Here is a 17474-nt window from a genome sequence, read left to right on the forward strand (position 1 = left end):
TTGCTTAACTCTAGAGCTCGGGTCAGAGCCACAAGCTCCACTAACTGAGCACTGGTTCCCTGGGGGAGAGATTTTGCTTCCAAAACCTGTTCAGCAGTCACCACGGCGTAACCTGCTTTACACTTTCCATCCCGAACAAAAGAACTGCCATCTGTAAATATTTCCATGTCAGGATTGTCTAATGGGGTATCCTTTAGATCCTCCCGAGCTGCATAGTTTAAAGTTATCTTCATATGGAATTCAGCATTTATTATGATTTGTGAAATATATTCTTTTATTATATAGCTTTCCCCCCATTATTCAAATCTTTTTATTCTTCAGTAATGCACACACATAACATATATTTATAAAATTAGAATGAGTGTGTCCATATAATTTTAACTCCATCATTTTTCACTAAATATTATTTCCTGATTATATTTCCCTTTCCTTAAATTTTATTTAAATTTATTTTATGATTCCTGGTGTTTCATTTGTGTGCACTGTTATATATTGAACTAGGCATTTCATACAGAATATTTTTATTTTCTTTATAAACAGCACTGCAGAAGGCACCCTTTATTTTATTCAGCTTAAAACAAACACCATTTACGCTTCTTAAACTGCCCTTGCCAAGTTGTCGAGGAAGTAGACTGCAGCCATTACTCTTGACTGTGTGACTTTTTTTTCCTTCTAACTCATTTCTCCAGGTGGGGGGAGAGGTCAGGAGGGAAGCCTTATAAAGCCTCTATGGTGTAGACAGAGATACATCAACAGTGTGGCAGACTCGGGGAGGGTGCAGATACACAGACTCAGTTCTTGCTTCTTTTCTAAATAGAAAACGAAGCCAATGGTGTATCTTACAAGATACCCAAAGGAAAACTATTTACGCTAGGAGACCCCTGTTTGCCCCTATTACTCTAAAGTACTGTAACTGCAGAAGTGTAATTTGACAGTAGAGCAAAGAACCTCTAGAGGCAGCCTTCCTGTGATGACATTGACAAGCCGTCTGGCCCATGCTCACAGATTAACATGGCACGAACTGCTGTTTTCAGTCTGCACATTCCCGTCCTCAGCTCTTCTTACATTAGAATACACAGCGTTTGGTGTTGCTTCAGGGCCTCAGAGAGCCCTGGGGGTATCCTTACGATAAGCGGTAGGAACCTGACTCTGATCTTTCCCTTGCAGTGTCCGTCTGTCTGCTTCCCCAACACACATGCCTCTACAATGTGACATGACACAGAGATCTCCCTTTCAGTTCCTAGCCCAAAGGCCAAATTCATCACTGGAAATCCAGATTTATCAGATTTTTTACCTCAACCTCCTGAGCATTTGGACTAGGTTTCTTCTCCTTGTCTGCCTCCTCTCATGATATCCTTAATGTGATAACCTGGTGCACACCACCTCGCCCCCTTTCCTACCCAGATTCAGGCTACTCATGGAGCAGAGGAATGAAGGGGACCCAGAGGAAGCTGGTGACATAATCACGTTGAACATCTAGTTATTGAACACTTTCTAAATGTCACCTCTGTGCTGGAAGTGGAGACACAGTAGATGAGAAGAGACAGGTCCATGGCCTCAAGCAGGTTACTTTCAGGTGGAGAACAGAGACAAGAAACAAATGAAAAATAGCCAGGAGCATTCAGAGAGTGATAAATATTGAAAAGCACATTATAAAATACAACCCAGAGCAATCCAGAGTAACTAACATAGTGCTGTACTCAGTCGCTCAGTCGTGTTCAGCTCTGCAACCCCATGGGCTCCTCTGTCATGGGGTTTTTCAGGCAAGAACACTGGAGTGGGTTGCCATTTCCTTTTGCAGGAGATCTTCCTGACCCAAGGATAGAACCCACATCTCCTGTTGTGTCACCTGCTTTGTCAGGTGGGTTCTTTACCACTGAGCCACCAAGCAAGCCCTGTTCTTATGATTGGCTGGACAGAAAAGAGGAAGGTGTGTGTGTGTGTGAGATGGGGCAGGGGTGCTAGTGTGTGACTGGGTGGCCCAAGACAACAGTTATATCTGCCTCAGACATGAATGACAAACAGATCTCAGTCATTCAGTCATGGGAAGGTGGTGGCAAGGTGTTCAGTTGGAAATAAGTTCAGGAGAGCTCCAGGGAGAGAAGACCCATGACCCACGAGGGAAGAGCCTGTGCAGGGGACAGGGAGAGGAATGCAAAGGGAGCCTGCAGAAGTTGGCAGTACCATGTCCTTAGGTCTTGTAAGCTGTAATCAAGATTTTGGACTTTGTCCTGTGTAGCGAGGGAAGTCTCTAGAGGGGACTGGCGTGAGCAGGCAGAGGAAAGAGCAGGTGTCAGCAGTCCTGAGGGCTGGCTGGCATCATTACACACATAAGCAAAGCCCTGGGAAGTGATGTTCCCTTTCTTGACACTGGATTCAGTCTCGGTGCAATGAAGGTCATGGTGCCTGCCACATGCAATTATTGTGAGGATTAATGCTTCCAGAGAAGAGGAGGAACCTCACAGGCAGTGAGTTCCTATACCCATAAGAGATCCCTACTGCAATCGATTTTCGTTATTTACACTAGTTATGTCCTATAAAGTCCCTGCAAACACTGAATTAACAAATACTAAACCATTCCTTCTAGAGGAAACACACAACGTACGTGCATCTCACATAGGTTATAATAATCCTGCAGATTCAGGAGAGTTGAGGTCTGTACTGGAGGGAGGTAGGTTGAGGAAAGTTCTGGCAATGGGTGAGGCCCCCTTGAGCTGGGAGAAAGTGAGGGCAGAACTGTAACGCATCCATCGCAGCGTTCTTGTCGGTGAGGAACCCTGTTCTCTTGAGAGAGGTCTGCTATTGCCACTGAGTCCAGGGATGTTTAGGGGTCTTATTGTATGTCTTTCACTGCAGTGCTCTGGAGGGAAGGCAGAAGTTTCTCTAAAACAGGTCTGCCACCCAGGGAAGGGCAGTTGGCTCAGCACTGTGTCGGCCTCACAGGACTTTAAAATAAAAACACAGCTCTCCACTCGTTTTTCTGCTTTAATTGAAAATCTTACTCTGGTTGCTCGCTTTACAATCCTAGGCACAACAATACAGATTTATGTCCCACAAACATGCCTTAAAAGACAGCTGACTTGCTTGGTTCATCATTTTTGTTCTCTCCTTTAGGAGGTAAAGCAGACAAAGAGAGAGAGATAGGCGAAGTGGATTCTTTTACACTTTGAAAAGTGATGGAAATGTCTTTTCCGACTCCCACTGGAATTTCAGGGGGAGAGACACATTAGCTGCCACTTTCCACTGCCATTTGGGGGCAGAATTTTTGCTGCTCAGAGTAGTGGAGCCTGGAGGTCAGGGGAGCCTGGAGGGCTAAGCTCTGACAGGGTGGGAAAGTGCTCCCTGAATGAACTCAGCCTGATGCGTAGTTACCCATCAGTACCCCTGTTTATTGCTTTGTAACCCACGGTTGTCAGGTTAGTGTCACTGTGGTTTCATCCCATCTTCCTATTACTGGCCTTGCTTAATTCTGCTTAAAGATTCCCAGAGATATCAGTGACATGGTGAGGTGGAAATGACAGGGACCTGTGTCTGTGATTCTGATGTAAGGATGGAAGCATCATTTTAGTTATTTTCTCCTCAGTCTTTGATTTCTCTCCACCGTGAACCAGGCTCATCTTTTCCTTCCTGTGGAAGCAAATACACATTGATGTCCTTTTTCTAGGGGGAGAGGACAGGTGGTGATAATTCATCGCAAGCAACGTGGAGGTTTGCTCTTAGAGTTTGCACGTTGATGCTGCCGGCACTGCTCTGGCCGTTCACCTGGTCACGTGGAGGAAGCAGCTGGACGTGTGCCCTGGGGCTGGGAAGGGAGGCTGGGTCGCAGGTACCGATTCAGGCGAGGAAGAGAAGGTCATGAGTGAGCCTTCATTTGTGGCTTGGGAAACAGGCCCCTTGGGGGCACTCCAGGTGAGCCGGGGACCACTGCCAGCAGGCCAGTGTCCCTGAAAGTGGTGTGTGGCCTTGAGCCGGTGGCGCATCACGTGGCCTCAGGTTCGTCATCTGTAAAATGAAGCTTGCGGGCCCCTGGCAGGTGTGTGATTCTGTGCTAAACTGATTGTTGCTTGTGTGTCCTCTGCCCATAAAGTGATCTCCTCCCCCTCCCCACTCAGATACGTAAAAGACATTCATTCTTCTGATGGTCTAGGAAAGAAAGCCATCAACATTTTCCTTGCTTCCCTGGAAGATGTGAAGAGCCATGGGGGCTTACCTTGTCTGATACCTAACTTGCGAATGCATCATGTTAAAAGGGTGCCTGCCCCACGTGCTGAGTCAAAAGTCCATAGCAGAATGCCACATCCTCATCTCCATCCCGTAAAATTAATGCAAAATGTAATGGGCAAAAATAGTTGTATCCACATTTCTGATGCATTTCATGAGTGTGTTTTTCTACAAGGGTCTTAATCTAGTACAAAGCTCTCTAGGTTTTTTCAGAAAAAAAAAAATTCCTTTTACGGCTCACATGAAGTGTTGTTTTAGTAACATATGGATACCTTTTAAACATCTTCAGATACTGCACACTAGTGAAATATGCTGCACCTGGGGTTTGATTAGTGGTGGTTTGAGTACATAAAAGAGGTGAGGAGAAGGGAAAAAACACACAGAAAAGGCAGCAAAGGTTATGGAACGCCATTAAATTATGTTTATGGTTTTACTTGTCAGTAGTTTGTAATACAGAATGGTTTTCCTGGAGTCTATTTATCAGCATTGCCACCAATTAGTGCCTACAAATTACCTTTTGTTCAAGCCACGTTCTCCTGGTTGTCTCGGGGCCTCACAGCTCAGAGCTGTTGTGGTTCATGAACTTTCACTGTCAGGTTGCACATGCGATTTTTCTGCTGATGCATCTGGCGATTCTGTCCCCTCCCCCAAGGTCTCCAACGGCTGTGACTCGATCTTTGTGAATGGGAAGGAGATGAAGAGCAAAGTGGACACGATCGTGAACTTCACCCACCAGCACTTCACCTCCCAGTTAGAAGTCACGGTCTGGGTGCCCAGACTCCCCCTGCAGGTTGAGATCTCAGACACGGAGCTGAGCCAGATCAAAGGATGGAGGATCCCGGTGGCCTCCAATCGAAGGTGAGGAACTAAGCGTGAGGGGGTGACCCTCAGAGGGGGCTGTGGATCTGAGGCTCCCGGGGCTCAGCTCTGAGGCAAAACGTCCTCAGGGACTGAGGCTCCAGCAAAACTGCATCTACAGTGGGTAGTAACGGGAACAGAGTTAAGACGGGTCTGACTTGGGTCCTTACTCTGACAGGAGGAAATTATAATGGAGATAGTAAGCCCACTACATACGAACCCTCGTGTTGTGAACTGTCACAGATGCCAATGCACGTCCAATAGTCCAGTCCCATAAAGTAGTTCACGTGTCTGGCAGCGTTGCCACACGGGCACATCTACACGTGGCTGTGCTTTTGCGTACTGTATAGAGTACAGTAGTACAGGCTCTTTGTCTCAAGCCCAGGATGTCCGGAAGCGAGCATAGAAGCGGTGGTGACGTAGCTGGTATTGTTAAGGAGGGCCAGCCGCTACTTTGCACTACTCTACTTTTCAAGGTCCTATGCTGTAAGATTAAACATATTTTCTTTATTTTCTGTGTTTGTTTTTATGAGTTATTTCCAGGAAAAGTGTTATAAACCTCTTACAGTAAGCTACCCTAAAGCCCATTGTCTCAGTCGTGTACCTAGGCTAATGTAGTTGGACTTAACAAACGAATTGAACTTAAACGAATGCCCTCTTGGAACGGAACTCATTCGTATGTAGTGGGTTTACTGTCATATTACCTACCTCATAGAATAGTTGCTGCTGCTGCTGCTAATTCGCTTCAGTCGTGTCCGACTCTGTGCGACCCCATAGATGGCAGCCCACCAGGCTCCCCCGTCCCTGGGATTCTCCAGGCAAGAATACTGGAGCGGGTTGCCATTTCCTTCTCCAATGCATGAATCTGAAAAGTGAAAGTGAAGTCACTCAGTCGTGCCCGACTTTTAGCGACCCCATGGACTGCAGCCCACCAGGCTCTGTCCATGGGATTTTCCAGGCAAGAGTACTGGAGTAGGGTGCCATTGCCTTCTCCGAGAATAGTTGCTAGGATTCAATAAAATGATGCAACACATAAAAAGCGCACAGCACAAGGCCTGGCATTTAGGGAAGAGCTCTATTCCCCCTGCCCTAGTGTTCTTTCCTGCATTATCCATTCTCAGCTTCCTGCTTGTAAATGTCAACCATCCTTAGTGGAGCACAGTGCAATGGCTAAGCTGTGAACTCTGGCATAAGGTCACTGAGTTTTCACTCTGGATTTTCTGCTTTTGGGTTTCTCTGGTGGCTCAGATGGTAAAGAATCCACCTGTAATGTGGTGGACGTGGGCTTGATCCCTAGGTTGGGAGGATCTCCTGGAGAAGGGAATGGCTACTCACTCCAGTGTTCTTGCCTGGAGAGTTCCATGGACAGAGGAGCCTGGCAGGCTACAGCCAGCCCATGGGGTTGCAAAGAGTCAGACACAACTGAGCGACTTTCACTTTCACTTTCCCGTGTATAGCTGTGCGACCTTGGTCAGGTTACTTAACTTCTCTCTTCCTGTTTCTTCATCTACAAGTTGGAGATGACAGTAGAGTGACTGAATAGAGTTGTTCCAAGAATTCAGTGAAATGATACACCCTGCAGCAGTCAGAGCTCTAAAGATAGCATTTATTCACTTTACAGGAGCAGGTAAGGCAGGACCCGGCACGTATTCTAACTCAGGACATATGAGTCTCTGCCCCTCTCTCCCCTGACACAAGACCCGGTCCACCGAGGGCCCTGCAGACCCGTCAGCAGCCACCAAGCCAGGTCCTCTCATAAGGGACACTGGACCGGTTCATCTCGAGGGGAAGTTTGTGAAGTAGTGAAGCCAGAGAGGGTTTCTCAGGGCAGGTCGTGGGCAAGCAAGTGGAGCAGAACTTGTGTCAGGACAGGGATAAGGGCCGGGGCGCTGAGGAAAGAGGAGATGTCAGGATGTGCGTGTCAGACGTGTTTCAGTTATGTTAGCAGCTCAGCCTGGGCGGCGCTGATCCCCCAACCCTGGGCGGGTGAGGTGGGGCCGTGCTGGGCTTCTGTGTTCCGAGCCTGTGGCAGCACGTGCGACGCTCAGTGACCACCGCAAAGGGTCCGGGAGTGAAAGAAGCAGCAGATGCTGGGTGACTGCTGGTGAGCAGCTCTGGCAGGAAGAAAATCCAGTTCACACGAAGCATCAGTCATGTGGAATCTGGACAAGGAGGTAGGGGAGACCCTTCTTCACCAGGGTGACGTTGGCTCTGCTGTGTGTGTGTGTCCCAGGCCCACCCGAGACAGTGAAGATGAGGAGGATGAGGAGAAGAAGGGGAGAGGGTGCTCTCTGCAGTACCAGCACGCCCTCGTGCGCGTCCTCACCCAGTTCGTGGCCGAGTCCCCTGACTCGGGTCAGCTGAGCTACATGCTGGGCCCTGACTGGCAGTTTGACATCACTGACCTCGTGATGGATTTCATGAAGGTGGAAGAGCCGAGAATCGCTCAGATACAGGATGGCAGGACCCTGGTGGGCCGGGAGCCAGGCATCACCACCGTGCAGGTATGGGCACCCAGCACTCACCACCTCCCCCAACCCTGGTCTGTGTTGATAAGTGTCCAGGCAGATGCTGGAGGATAGCATGTGTGTGCATCAAAGATTTATGGGCAGTGATAGAGGGTTCATTAATTCTAACAGTTCAAACTCAAATTAAATTTTGTGTTACATTTTTTTCCTAAGAGACTTCCCTGATAGTCCAGTGGTTAAGAATCTGCCTTGCAGTTCAAGAAACATGGATTCGATTCCTCGTCAGGGAACTGGAATTCCAGTAGAATTGGAACAACTAAGCTTGTGGGCTCCAGAGTCCACTAGCCACAACTAGAGAGTCCTTGTGCCCCAACGAAAGATCCCACATGATGCAACTAAGACCCCATGAACTAACTAAATAAATGAATATTTTTATAAAAGACAATAGAATTCACAAAAATTCACAGAACAATTGAAAAATATAAAGTAATGATAATAAAATTATATTGTATTTCCCCGCAAAGAAGGTCAAAGTCATTTTCAAATCTTATTGTCTAGAGTAGCAAATAAAAACCTCGAAGAATAATCAAAGAAAAATGTTTGCCTTTTAGAGAGTTGAGAAAAAATATCTCATTTCTTTTATCAAAGCTAAATTTAACACACAGTCTAAGCAATTTTTCCCCTAATGTGATCCTTTACTTTTTATGTGTCACTAACAGAAGACAGTAGAACCTATGAAAGCTAGTTTTATTTTCCTCAACTTGAGCATTAACCATTTAGCTATATTTTACCTTGAACAGTGGACACAAAAAAATTTTAAAATGTATTGCACTAAAAATAATAAAAACTACTCTCCACTTTACTATAGTAACAGTAAAACTATTTTCTAGCCAGTGGACAGGATCATTCTGCAGAAAGAATGCAGCATATTTTTTAATAACAAATTAAAAAGTTACTGCTCATAGTTCACGAAGTCAGATTTTTAGGTGTTGCCCAAGTCAGTTTTTGACAAAGCTGGATTCAGTGTTACATTCTGTATCACTCTCCTGTTGCTGTGTAACAAAGCAATCAAACACGTTCCAGCATGCTGCTGCTGCTGCTGCTAAGTTGCTTCAGTCCGACTCTGTGCGACCCCATAGACGGCAGCCCACCAGGCTCCCCCATCTCTGGGATTCTCCAGGCAAGAACACTGGAGTGGGTTGCCATTGCCTTCTCCAATGCATGAAAGTGAAAAGTAAAAGTGAAGTCGCTCAGTCGTGTCCGACTCTTAGCGACCCCATGGACTGCAGCCCACCAGGCTCCTCCGTCCATGGGATTTGCCAGGCAAGAGTACTGGAGTGGGTTGCAGCATGAAGCACCACTAATTTATTAACTCAGAGTTCTGAATGTTGGGAGTCCAGGTGAGCTTGGGGTACCAAGTTCAGGGTACTGCAAGGCTGCAATCAAAGTATGGGTCAGGCTGGGCTAAACCATCACCACTACCTGCTTGCAAGCTAGATGGTAAATTAAGAAAAATGGTTTCTTAGGAGAGTAAGATTCTCTTTCCCACTTTGCTCACCTGGTTTATCCAGTGATGACACGGCAGCCCACACAATGGTGATCAGTGGTCCTTGTGTGTGTGTGTTAGTCGCTCAGTCGTGTCCGACTCTTTGCGACCCCATGGACTATAGCCCACCAGGCTCCTCTGTCCATGGAATTCTCCAGGTAAGAATACTGGAGTGGGTTGCCATTCCCTTCTCCAGGGGTGAGTGGTCCATAGTGAACATCTAATGCCCACTGGAAGGAGTAGGAAGAGACGGCTGAGCACCAACCTTTTAAAGAGCTTTTACTACAATTCTGCCATTTTCACAACTAAATATTATTTGTTGGAAAAATGTCAGTCAGTCTTTGGTGCCTAGTACCAAGGTAGGCAATTTTTAGTTATTGCCTCTAAATTAAATCAGGCTTAAAAAAATACAGTACTGTTATCATGATATGAATCAAAGGAAAGAAAATGGGCCAAGATGATATTTGTACTTAAAACCCCTTCACTTGGAGAGCGTAATTGAACAGGATCATGACTTAGCACGCACACACTATGACTTGCTCACATACATGATTTCGCTACATACACTCATGTCACAGGACACTAGGAGAACACTTTGGTGGGAACACCAGTTCAGGAGCTGTGAATGGTGTGAGGAGCAGACACTGAGGTTTCCCACTGACTCTGCAGGTCCTGTCGCCTCTCTCTGACTCCATCCTGGCTGAAAAGACCGTGACCGTCCTGGATGACCGGGTCACTATCGCGGACCTGGGTGTGCAGCTGGTGGCCGGCTTGTCTCTCTCCCTGCAGCCTCACAGGTTGGACAAAAGAGCCATCGTCTCAACAGCAGCTGCCCAGGATGTTCTTCAGGCCCCACAGCAGGTGAGATACCAGAGTCCTTTTGTCGCTGGATGATTGGGACCGCTTCTTTCTCTGTCACATCTTGCAAAGGAGATAAATAGAGCACTCATAACTGGGACTGGTGATTCTTGAAGCTGCTTCCTATTTCTTATCCAATCTGTCCTGTCTCTAAGAAAAGTACTCAATGTCTTAGACCCATTTTCCTCATATGTTCTTCTTGCTTTAGAGCAGCCTTACCTGTTTTAGACACAGTTCGCTGCTAGACCACCAAAGGCTCCCATATTCTTACTTTTGCCCAAGAAGGTGCCTATTGACACTTGGAAATTTCATTTCAGCTACTTGAACAAGCATAGGCATCCAATCGCCACTGTTGACAATGATTGCCAACTCTCAAACTCTCTGCCTCTTTAAATTTTGACATGTCATTGATAAAGATCCTAGGGCACTGTGCCCTTCAAGCAAACTGGTCTTATGATGCATCCTTCCATAAGCATGTCCAGCCAGCCCATGTTTTGCTTCGTCAGCATTGGCTTCCTAATAAGGAAAGTTCAAAGCAATATTCTCTTGAGCAGGCGCCTGATTAGTTGCACCTGAATTTGATTCAGATAAATTGTTTGATCTTTCAGAATGTTTTTAGAAGGGTCAAAGTCAAATTCTGTTGTCTGGCATGAGGTAAATTACAGTAAGTCCCATACATACGAACCAGTTCCATTCTGAGAGTGTGTTCATAAGTCCAGTTTGTTCCTAAGTTCAACAAAATTAGCCTAGGTACCCAACTAACACAATTGGCTATATAGTACTGCAAGGCAGTCATTTTATAATACTTTTCACACAAATAATACATAAAAAACAAGCAAAAAGTAAAGAAAACATTTTTAATCATACAGTACAGTACCAGCTACATCACTGCCTCTGCTTTTACACTTGCTTTCAGACATCCTGGACTTGAATAAAGATGCTGTACCATTGTACTCTATACAGTGCTGCACACGGAAGTGCACAGAAGCACAGCCACGTGTAGAGGAGGCATGCACGTGACAATATATGCCAGATACAAGAACTAACTTGGGTGACCAGACATGCGAACACGTTTGCATCTTTGAAAGCTCACAACTTGAAAGTTCATATGCAGGGGACTTACTGTAAAATACACTTTAATGCATTTGCTAAAGCATATTGTCTATTTCTTACATTAGTAGAGCTGTGGCTTACGGCTCATGCCAGTTCCAGGCAAGCCAAGAGCTGTTCACAATGATAAAACATAGAAATTAATTCTTAGTGTGTATGTTTAAATAATATTACTTAGAAAATCATATTTACATTTGCAAGTTTTGAAGGAACCCGATTATAACAATGCTTTGGTTTCATTTCTCTTAGGAAGCCATCGTCAGTTCTTGGATTTTGTTCAGCGATGGTTCGGTGACACCTTTAGACATTTACGATCCCAAGGATTTTTCAGTTACTGTCTCATCTTTGGATGAAATGGTGGTATCTGTCCAGGCAAGCCTTCAGTCCAAATGGCCAGTTGTGGTTGCAGAGGGGGAAGGGCAAGGGCCCTTGATTAAACTGGAAATGATGATCAGTGAGCCCTGTCAGAAGACCAAGAGGAAGAGCATTCTTGCCGTGGGGAAAGGGAACGTCAAAGTCAAATTTGAGCCCAGTATTGATGAGCACCAAGGAGGCACCAACGATATTGAGGGCATAAACCGGGAATATAAAGACCACCTCAGTAACACCATAGATCGTGAGGGAAACCAGGAGAGAGCAGTTCAGGAGTGGTTCCAGCATGGTGCCTCTGTTGGCCATGAGGAACATACCAACAAAAGCACAACCCCACAGTCTCCCATGGAAGGAAAAGACAAGAAGATGCTCAAGAGCGGTGGTCCAGATGCCTTCACAAGCTTCCCAGCTCAAGGGAAGTCACCGGAACCCCATAATCCTAGTGACCTCACGGTGACCTCCAGGGGGCTTACTGACTTGGAGATTGGCATGTACGCCCTGCTCTGCGTCTTCTGCCTAGCCATCTTGGTCTTCTTGATCAACTGTGTGGCATTTGCTTGGAAATATAGACACAAAAGATTCGCCGTGAGCGAGCAAGGCAACATCCCCCATTCCCATGACTGGGTCTGGCTGGGGAACGACGTGGAGCTTCTAGAGAACCCAGTGGATGTGACCCTCCCGTCGGAGGAGTGCACCACCATGATTGACAGGGGGCTGCAGTTCGAGGAGAGGAACTTCCTTCTGAACGGTGGTTCCCAGAAGACTTTCCATAGTCAGCTGCTCAGACCTTCTGACTATGTCTATGAGAAGGACATGAAAAACGACCCTCTGAGTTCCACAGGCCCCAAGAGGAAGAGGGTCAAGTTTACTTCCTACACCACCATCCTCCCAGAGGACGGCGGCCCCTACACCAACTCCATCCTGTTTGACAGTGATGACAACATCCAGTGGGTCTGCCCAGATATGGGGCTGGGGGAGTCCCAGGGCTTCAGAGACTACATGGAGAGGCTGCAGGACCAGATGTGAACTCCTTTCTCATGTTTGTATTCACCTTTATGCCTTCTGTTTTTTGAATGGTGGAGCCGTGAGTCTGATCAGCAATAGGGGATGATTTAACAGAGCTTCATTTGTGGCGGTCTGGCGGGATCCCTTTCTAAGCAGGTATCAGAGAGAGCAAAGGCAGCTGGGTTTGAAGCTAGGCAATGTCTCTGAGTCGGCCACATGTGGGTCCTAGAGAAATTCTAAGACAATGATTTTATCTGCTGCCTGGTACTAGCTCAGTTCCAGTAGAATAAACCTGACCCCACAGACATTGTTAATCATCTCGTGGCAAAACAGCCGCGTGGAATTAGAAAAGACTTGGGTTTGATTTTTCTACTCCTAGACCTTTTAAAGCACAGTGGACATTTCTTGCCCTTGGCCTGAGATTGGACATACCTGAAAGATGCTGAATGTAGCCGCCCATATTTGTTACGAGCATTGCTCATTATTTTTATATATCTTTGCACTCGCGCCTGGTTCCTTTGACCTCTGCAATTCTTTTTGAAACATGAAGACAAGAGATGCCATTCTTTTCTCTGAGATCTGTTTGATTTACATATGAGTTTTAGTCCCCACGATTTGGCACGTCCTGTTATTTCCTGGGTGTCTGTGCGGGAGTTCAGGGTCTTTCCAGTTTTCCACACTTCATCACTTAGGGGCAATAGCTAAGAAGCTAATCCTCACGCTGTCTTTCCTTTTTTTGTGGTTGAACTTTGTTGTCTCAGATAGGGACGTGGGATTTTACTTAAAATGTTGATGTACTGTGAGGGGGGCCATCTTCTTTAGAGTTTTCTACATGATGCTTAAAAACTTTGGAGAAAAATTATGAACTTGTGAACCTTTTATCTTCTGCTTGCAGGAGTCATGAGGACCTCCTTCTTGGAGTGCATTTCCGAGGGCAAAGCAGTCCTCAAAATAGTTGTGTTGATACTAATGCTTTGTGGTCGACACTGTTTGTTATCCAAACTGAAATCAAGGTCTAGAAATGATACGCACAGAAAGGAAATTGCATAGAAAGTACCTTCAGACCAAACTTTTCTTTAACCAGAGCAAAACTTTATTAGAACAGTAAGTGGAATGATGTTTCAACTTAGTAATACATAGAAATATACCCATTCAATGATTTCCACCCCACCACCGAAAAAGCTCGTATATAAACATATATATCTATATCCCTAGTCATGACTCTGGCAGAGGTAAAACCTATACAGGGTGTACATTAATCAAGAAAAGCAATGGTTTTTTTTTCTACCCCAAAATTCATAAAATAAATGACTATTCCAGAAGCTTGAGAAGCAGTTGTGATGAACAACCATAGCTATTGGGAAATTGAAATGGCAAGTGAGAGAGAGAAAAAAAAGGATGATTCCTGCATAATTTTTAAATAATGTTTTTCAAAGAACAGCATGCCTGGTCTCAAGCAGAGCAAGAAGTTCAGATTAGGGAACTGTGGCAACATTCTGTTAGGATGTGATGGCTGGAAAAACAGACTCTGGATGAGTATGCCTCATTCCAAGCTTTCTTGAACCATTTGCATCTCAGAGAAGTAGAATTTTAAAGACCCAACATGGCCAGGACCTGCAGGAGGTGTTGAAACAGTTCCTTGACTCTCGATGGCTGCTGGCTGGGCTGTTTATAAGGTGTGATTCAGTGGTTCTCTTATAGGGTTCCATGGACAGGAACATGACAACTAGCCTCCTCCAGCCATGACATGGCAGACATAGCATTCTCCATGTGTCTCTTGCCCACAGGACTGCAGTACGTTTATAAACCATGCCTAAGTTATCAGTGATGCACTGCCTAACCTCTGGGGGCTGGTTTTCAGTTGCTCTTGTGTTTAAAATGGGGATTAGGAACTGAAGCTGGTAAGGTTGCCCAAATCTTCCAGTTTGATTGGGAAATGAAGTCAGGAGACCCAGGTATTGGCTTCCAAAGGAGTTTGGAAAGAGATGGCTGACACCTTGTAGGAAGAGCTGCTCTGGTAGCCAAAGGAAGCTGCCTCTGCTTTTCAAAGGACTTGGTGGGGAGGTTGCTCAAAACTGACTCTGTAGGGCTGGAGAGAAATTCACATGCTAATGGAAACAGAGCTGTCCATATGAATCCTGCTCCCCCTATAAGATATTTTCACTTTTCTTTCCCTTTGACAGTCCAGACATAATAGGGGTTTCGTTTCTAAAACTGAGGAACCTCAAATGATGCAGAGAGTGAGTCTCACACACACAGCAGGCTGGCTCCCACTGGTAAAATGAGAGTTTCCACGGGAAGAATTCAGGAGAAGAGGAACCTACCATTGTCATGAGGAGCCTTATTTAGGCCACCTTCTATGGCCTGAGTGCTTGACGTGATGCAAAGAACACACTGAGGAGAATTAGAAGGAACCCTTGGTTTATAGCTCAGTTGGTAAAGAATCTGCCTACAATGAGGGAGACCTGGGTTTGATTCCTGGGTTGGGAAGATCCCCTGGAGAAATGAAAGGATATACATTCCAGTATTCTGGCCTGGAGAATTCCATGGACTGTATAGTCCATGTGGTCGCAAAGAGTCGGATACGACTGAGCAACTTTGACTTTCACTTGGTTTCTCAACAGGGCTGGGAGCTGACCGTGGTCCTGAAGTTGCCCCCTGTGGGTAAGCTAGCGTCCCCCAGAGTGATGCAGGCTGCATAAACCACCTTTGCTGGCTTATGCTGAGATCCAGTCAGCTCAAAGATCAAATGGAAGGTTTTGGGGGAAGGGTCCCTTTTACCACACAACACACACTTCCCTATACTCACACATACATACTTATACCCATGTGTGTGTGTGTGTGTGTGTGTGTGTGTGTGTGAATAGTGAAGAGCCAGAGATTCAGTTATTTGTGGAAATCAACACTGTCAGTTGTCCTCAGATTGGGCATGGACAACTACTCAGCTGAACAGAATTTAACTGAAGCTCCTTCTGCTTTAAATACTTCCTACTGACTAGAATCCATGTGCTATATCTGCTTGATTTCCAACCTGGTTAATTTAAAACAAATAGGAACTATACTTCCAAAATATTTAAACTAGAATGGGGGGAATGATGTAAATTAAGTAAGCCTTGAAATACGGTTCTCTGGGAAGGGGGAGGCATGCATTTGCCTGGATTTTCCAGGTTTTTATGGCTGTGACATGCAAAAGATTGGTATCAATAGCCTGAAATAAATGATGTAGATAGAATCCCTTTCTCTCCCATAAAAATGGGATGCTCAGGCTCCCCCCGAGGTAGACACCAGCAGCCTCTAATGGGGACAGCAGGCTGTGAGCTCTGAATCACATGAGGGGCAATTCAGATGCCACGTGAGGACCAGGTAACCTACAACCATGGAGGATGTGAATCTACTGTCTCCAGGCCAGCGCACAGCTATCAAGGAGCAGCTGCCATGCAAAATTACTGGAGTTTAAATCTGCAGTGTTACATTTGAGAGAAAACAAAAAGAAAAGATAAAAGTTTTCCTGGAAACTTTCCTCGAAGAACACACAAGGTAGCTGACCTCAGAATACTCCGTGTGAACCAAGAGAGAATCATTGACCCCTGGTGGTTTTCTGTTGCACACTGTCCAGGCTGCATTCCCAGACTGTAATCATGCTTAGACTGTAGGCAGAGAGCTTTTTATTTATAAAAAATTAATGCAGGGGAAAAAATGGATTAACTTTTGTCCCATTGCCACATCCGTGGAAGAAGTATTTTGTACCTAGGTAATTTTAAGTTTTAGGAATTGTGCATGTTGATCAGCTGTTTCATCTCACTCTTTTAGAAAAATGTCTTCCTAATGTTGGGATGTTGGGACCACAGTAAAGTTTCTGTCAGGGAAGACCACTCATTCCAACTCCACTGATCACAGAGGGTGGTTCCATCTGAATCCTTTCATCACCTTTCTGCTCTCATCAACAGCCTCAGATCTCCATTCTAGTCTCTGCAAATGACAAGATAGGTGGTCTATAAACCCAGCAACCATCTTCTCCCTCAAAATTGTACTATGTGTAATGTATCACGTGTCACCTGTTATGTAAAGGAACAGTATGGGTGGTGGAAAAGTTATGCTCAAATATGGATAGCAGATATTTTTGTATGTAATATAGGCAATATACTGAATAACTGAAAGGTGTGTTGGAATAAATACCTTTTCAAATAAAAGCATGCAAAGCTGTAGCTTTTAAATGTACAGACATCCCGCTCAGAAATATCTAAACTGATGGTGGGAAACATCAGAACCTGACATCGTGAAATGCACTGAATTAAAGATGCAGCCTTTAGAGGGCATGGCTTCTGTTGGGACTGTGGATGGAATCTGCCAGAACATTTTGATCTTACTCTTCCTTACTTTTGAATTTCTTTTTCCTTTTTTCTTTCTTTCTTTTTTTTTCCCCCAGAACTATTTCAGAAATAAAGTGACTTTGTTTTTCAGCATAAAGGTATATTCTAACCACAGGGTAACTCATCCTTTTTAACATGAAAATAAACATTTAAACATTCTCTAGTGGTTGCATTATTTTATCCACATTTTTCTCTTTTAATTGCAGCAGCTGTATGATTTGACTACATGTATTTTTCTTTTTAGCCAGAGATATGAATACCTTTGATGCAGCAATAAATGGAAACCTAAAGAAAATGTTTCTTGAAAGTTGCAAATAGGGAGCCACCTCTTCCTGGATGTCTCAGAAGGAGGACTCCTATTTCTCAGGTCCCTGTCCAGTGGCAAACCATGTTGGATTAGGTGCTGACATGTAGTGCGTCAGTCCCTGCTGTCTTCCTCCTTTTGGTCTTTATTTGTCTGTGACCCACTCATGTGTCCATACTTGGGGCAAGGGTTTGGGGTTCTGAGGACCTAGAACTGGAAGAGCTCTGGACCCATTAAAAAACAAACAAACAAATGAGAGTCGGGGATTCTTCCTGGAAGGTTGATGATGTCTCTGCTGAAAGGCTGACAGGTGCATTGACAAGTCCCTATGGTCTCTGTGGTGAGTGTACCCATTCTGACAA

General features: G+C 45.2%; 1 protein-coding gene across 1 annotated transcript in view; it reads left to right on the forward strand.

Annotated features, from left to right (window-relative positions):
* The window catches only part of TMEM132B (transmembrane protein 132B), a 382194-nt gene extending 365227 nt beyond the window's left edge, over positions 1-16967 (forward strand). Inside the window, exons 6-9 of the mRNA XM_006051109.4 lie at positions 4874-5079; positions 7313-7583; positions 9763-9954; positions 11311-16967. Coding sequence (XP_006051171.3) covers positions 4874-5079; positions 7313-7583; positions 9763-9954; positions 11311-12459 — 1818 coding nt within the window. The 3' untranslated portion in view covers positions 12460-16967. The remainder of the gene's footprint in view (positions 1-4873; positions 5080-7312; positions 7584-9762; positions 9955-11310) is intronic.
* The last annotated feature ends 507 nt before the right edge of the window (positions 16968-17474 follow it).

Source organism: Bubalus bubalis, chromosome 17, assembly GCF_019923935.1.
Source record: "Bubalus bubalis isolate 160015118507 breed Murrah chromosome 17, NDDB_SH_1, whole genome shotgun sequence".
NCBI classification, from domain to species: domain Eukaryota; kingdom Metazoa; phylum Chordata; class Mammalia; order Artiodactyla; family Bovidae; genus Bubalus; species Bubalus bubalis.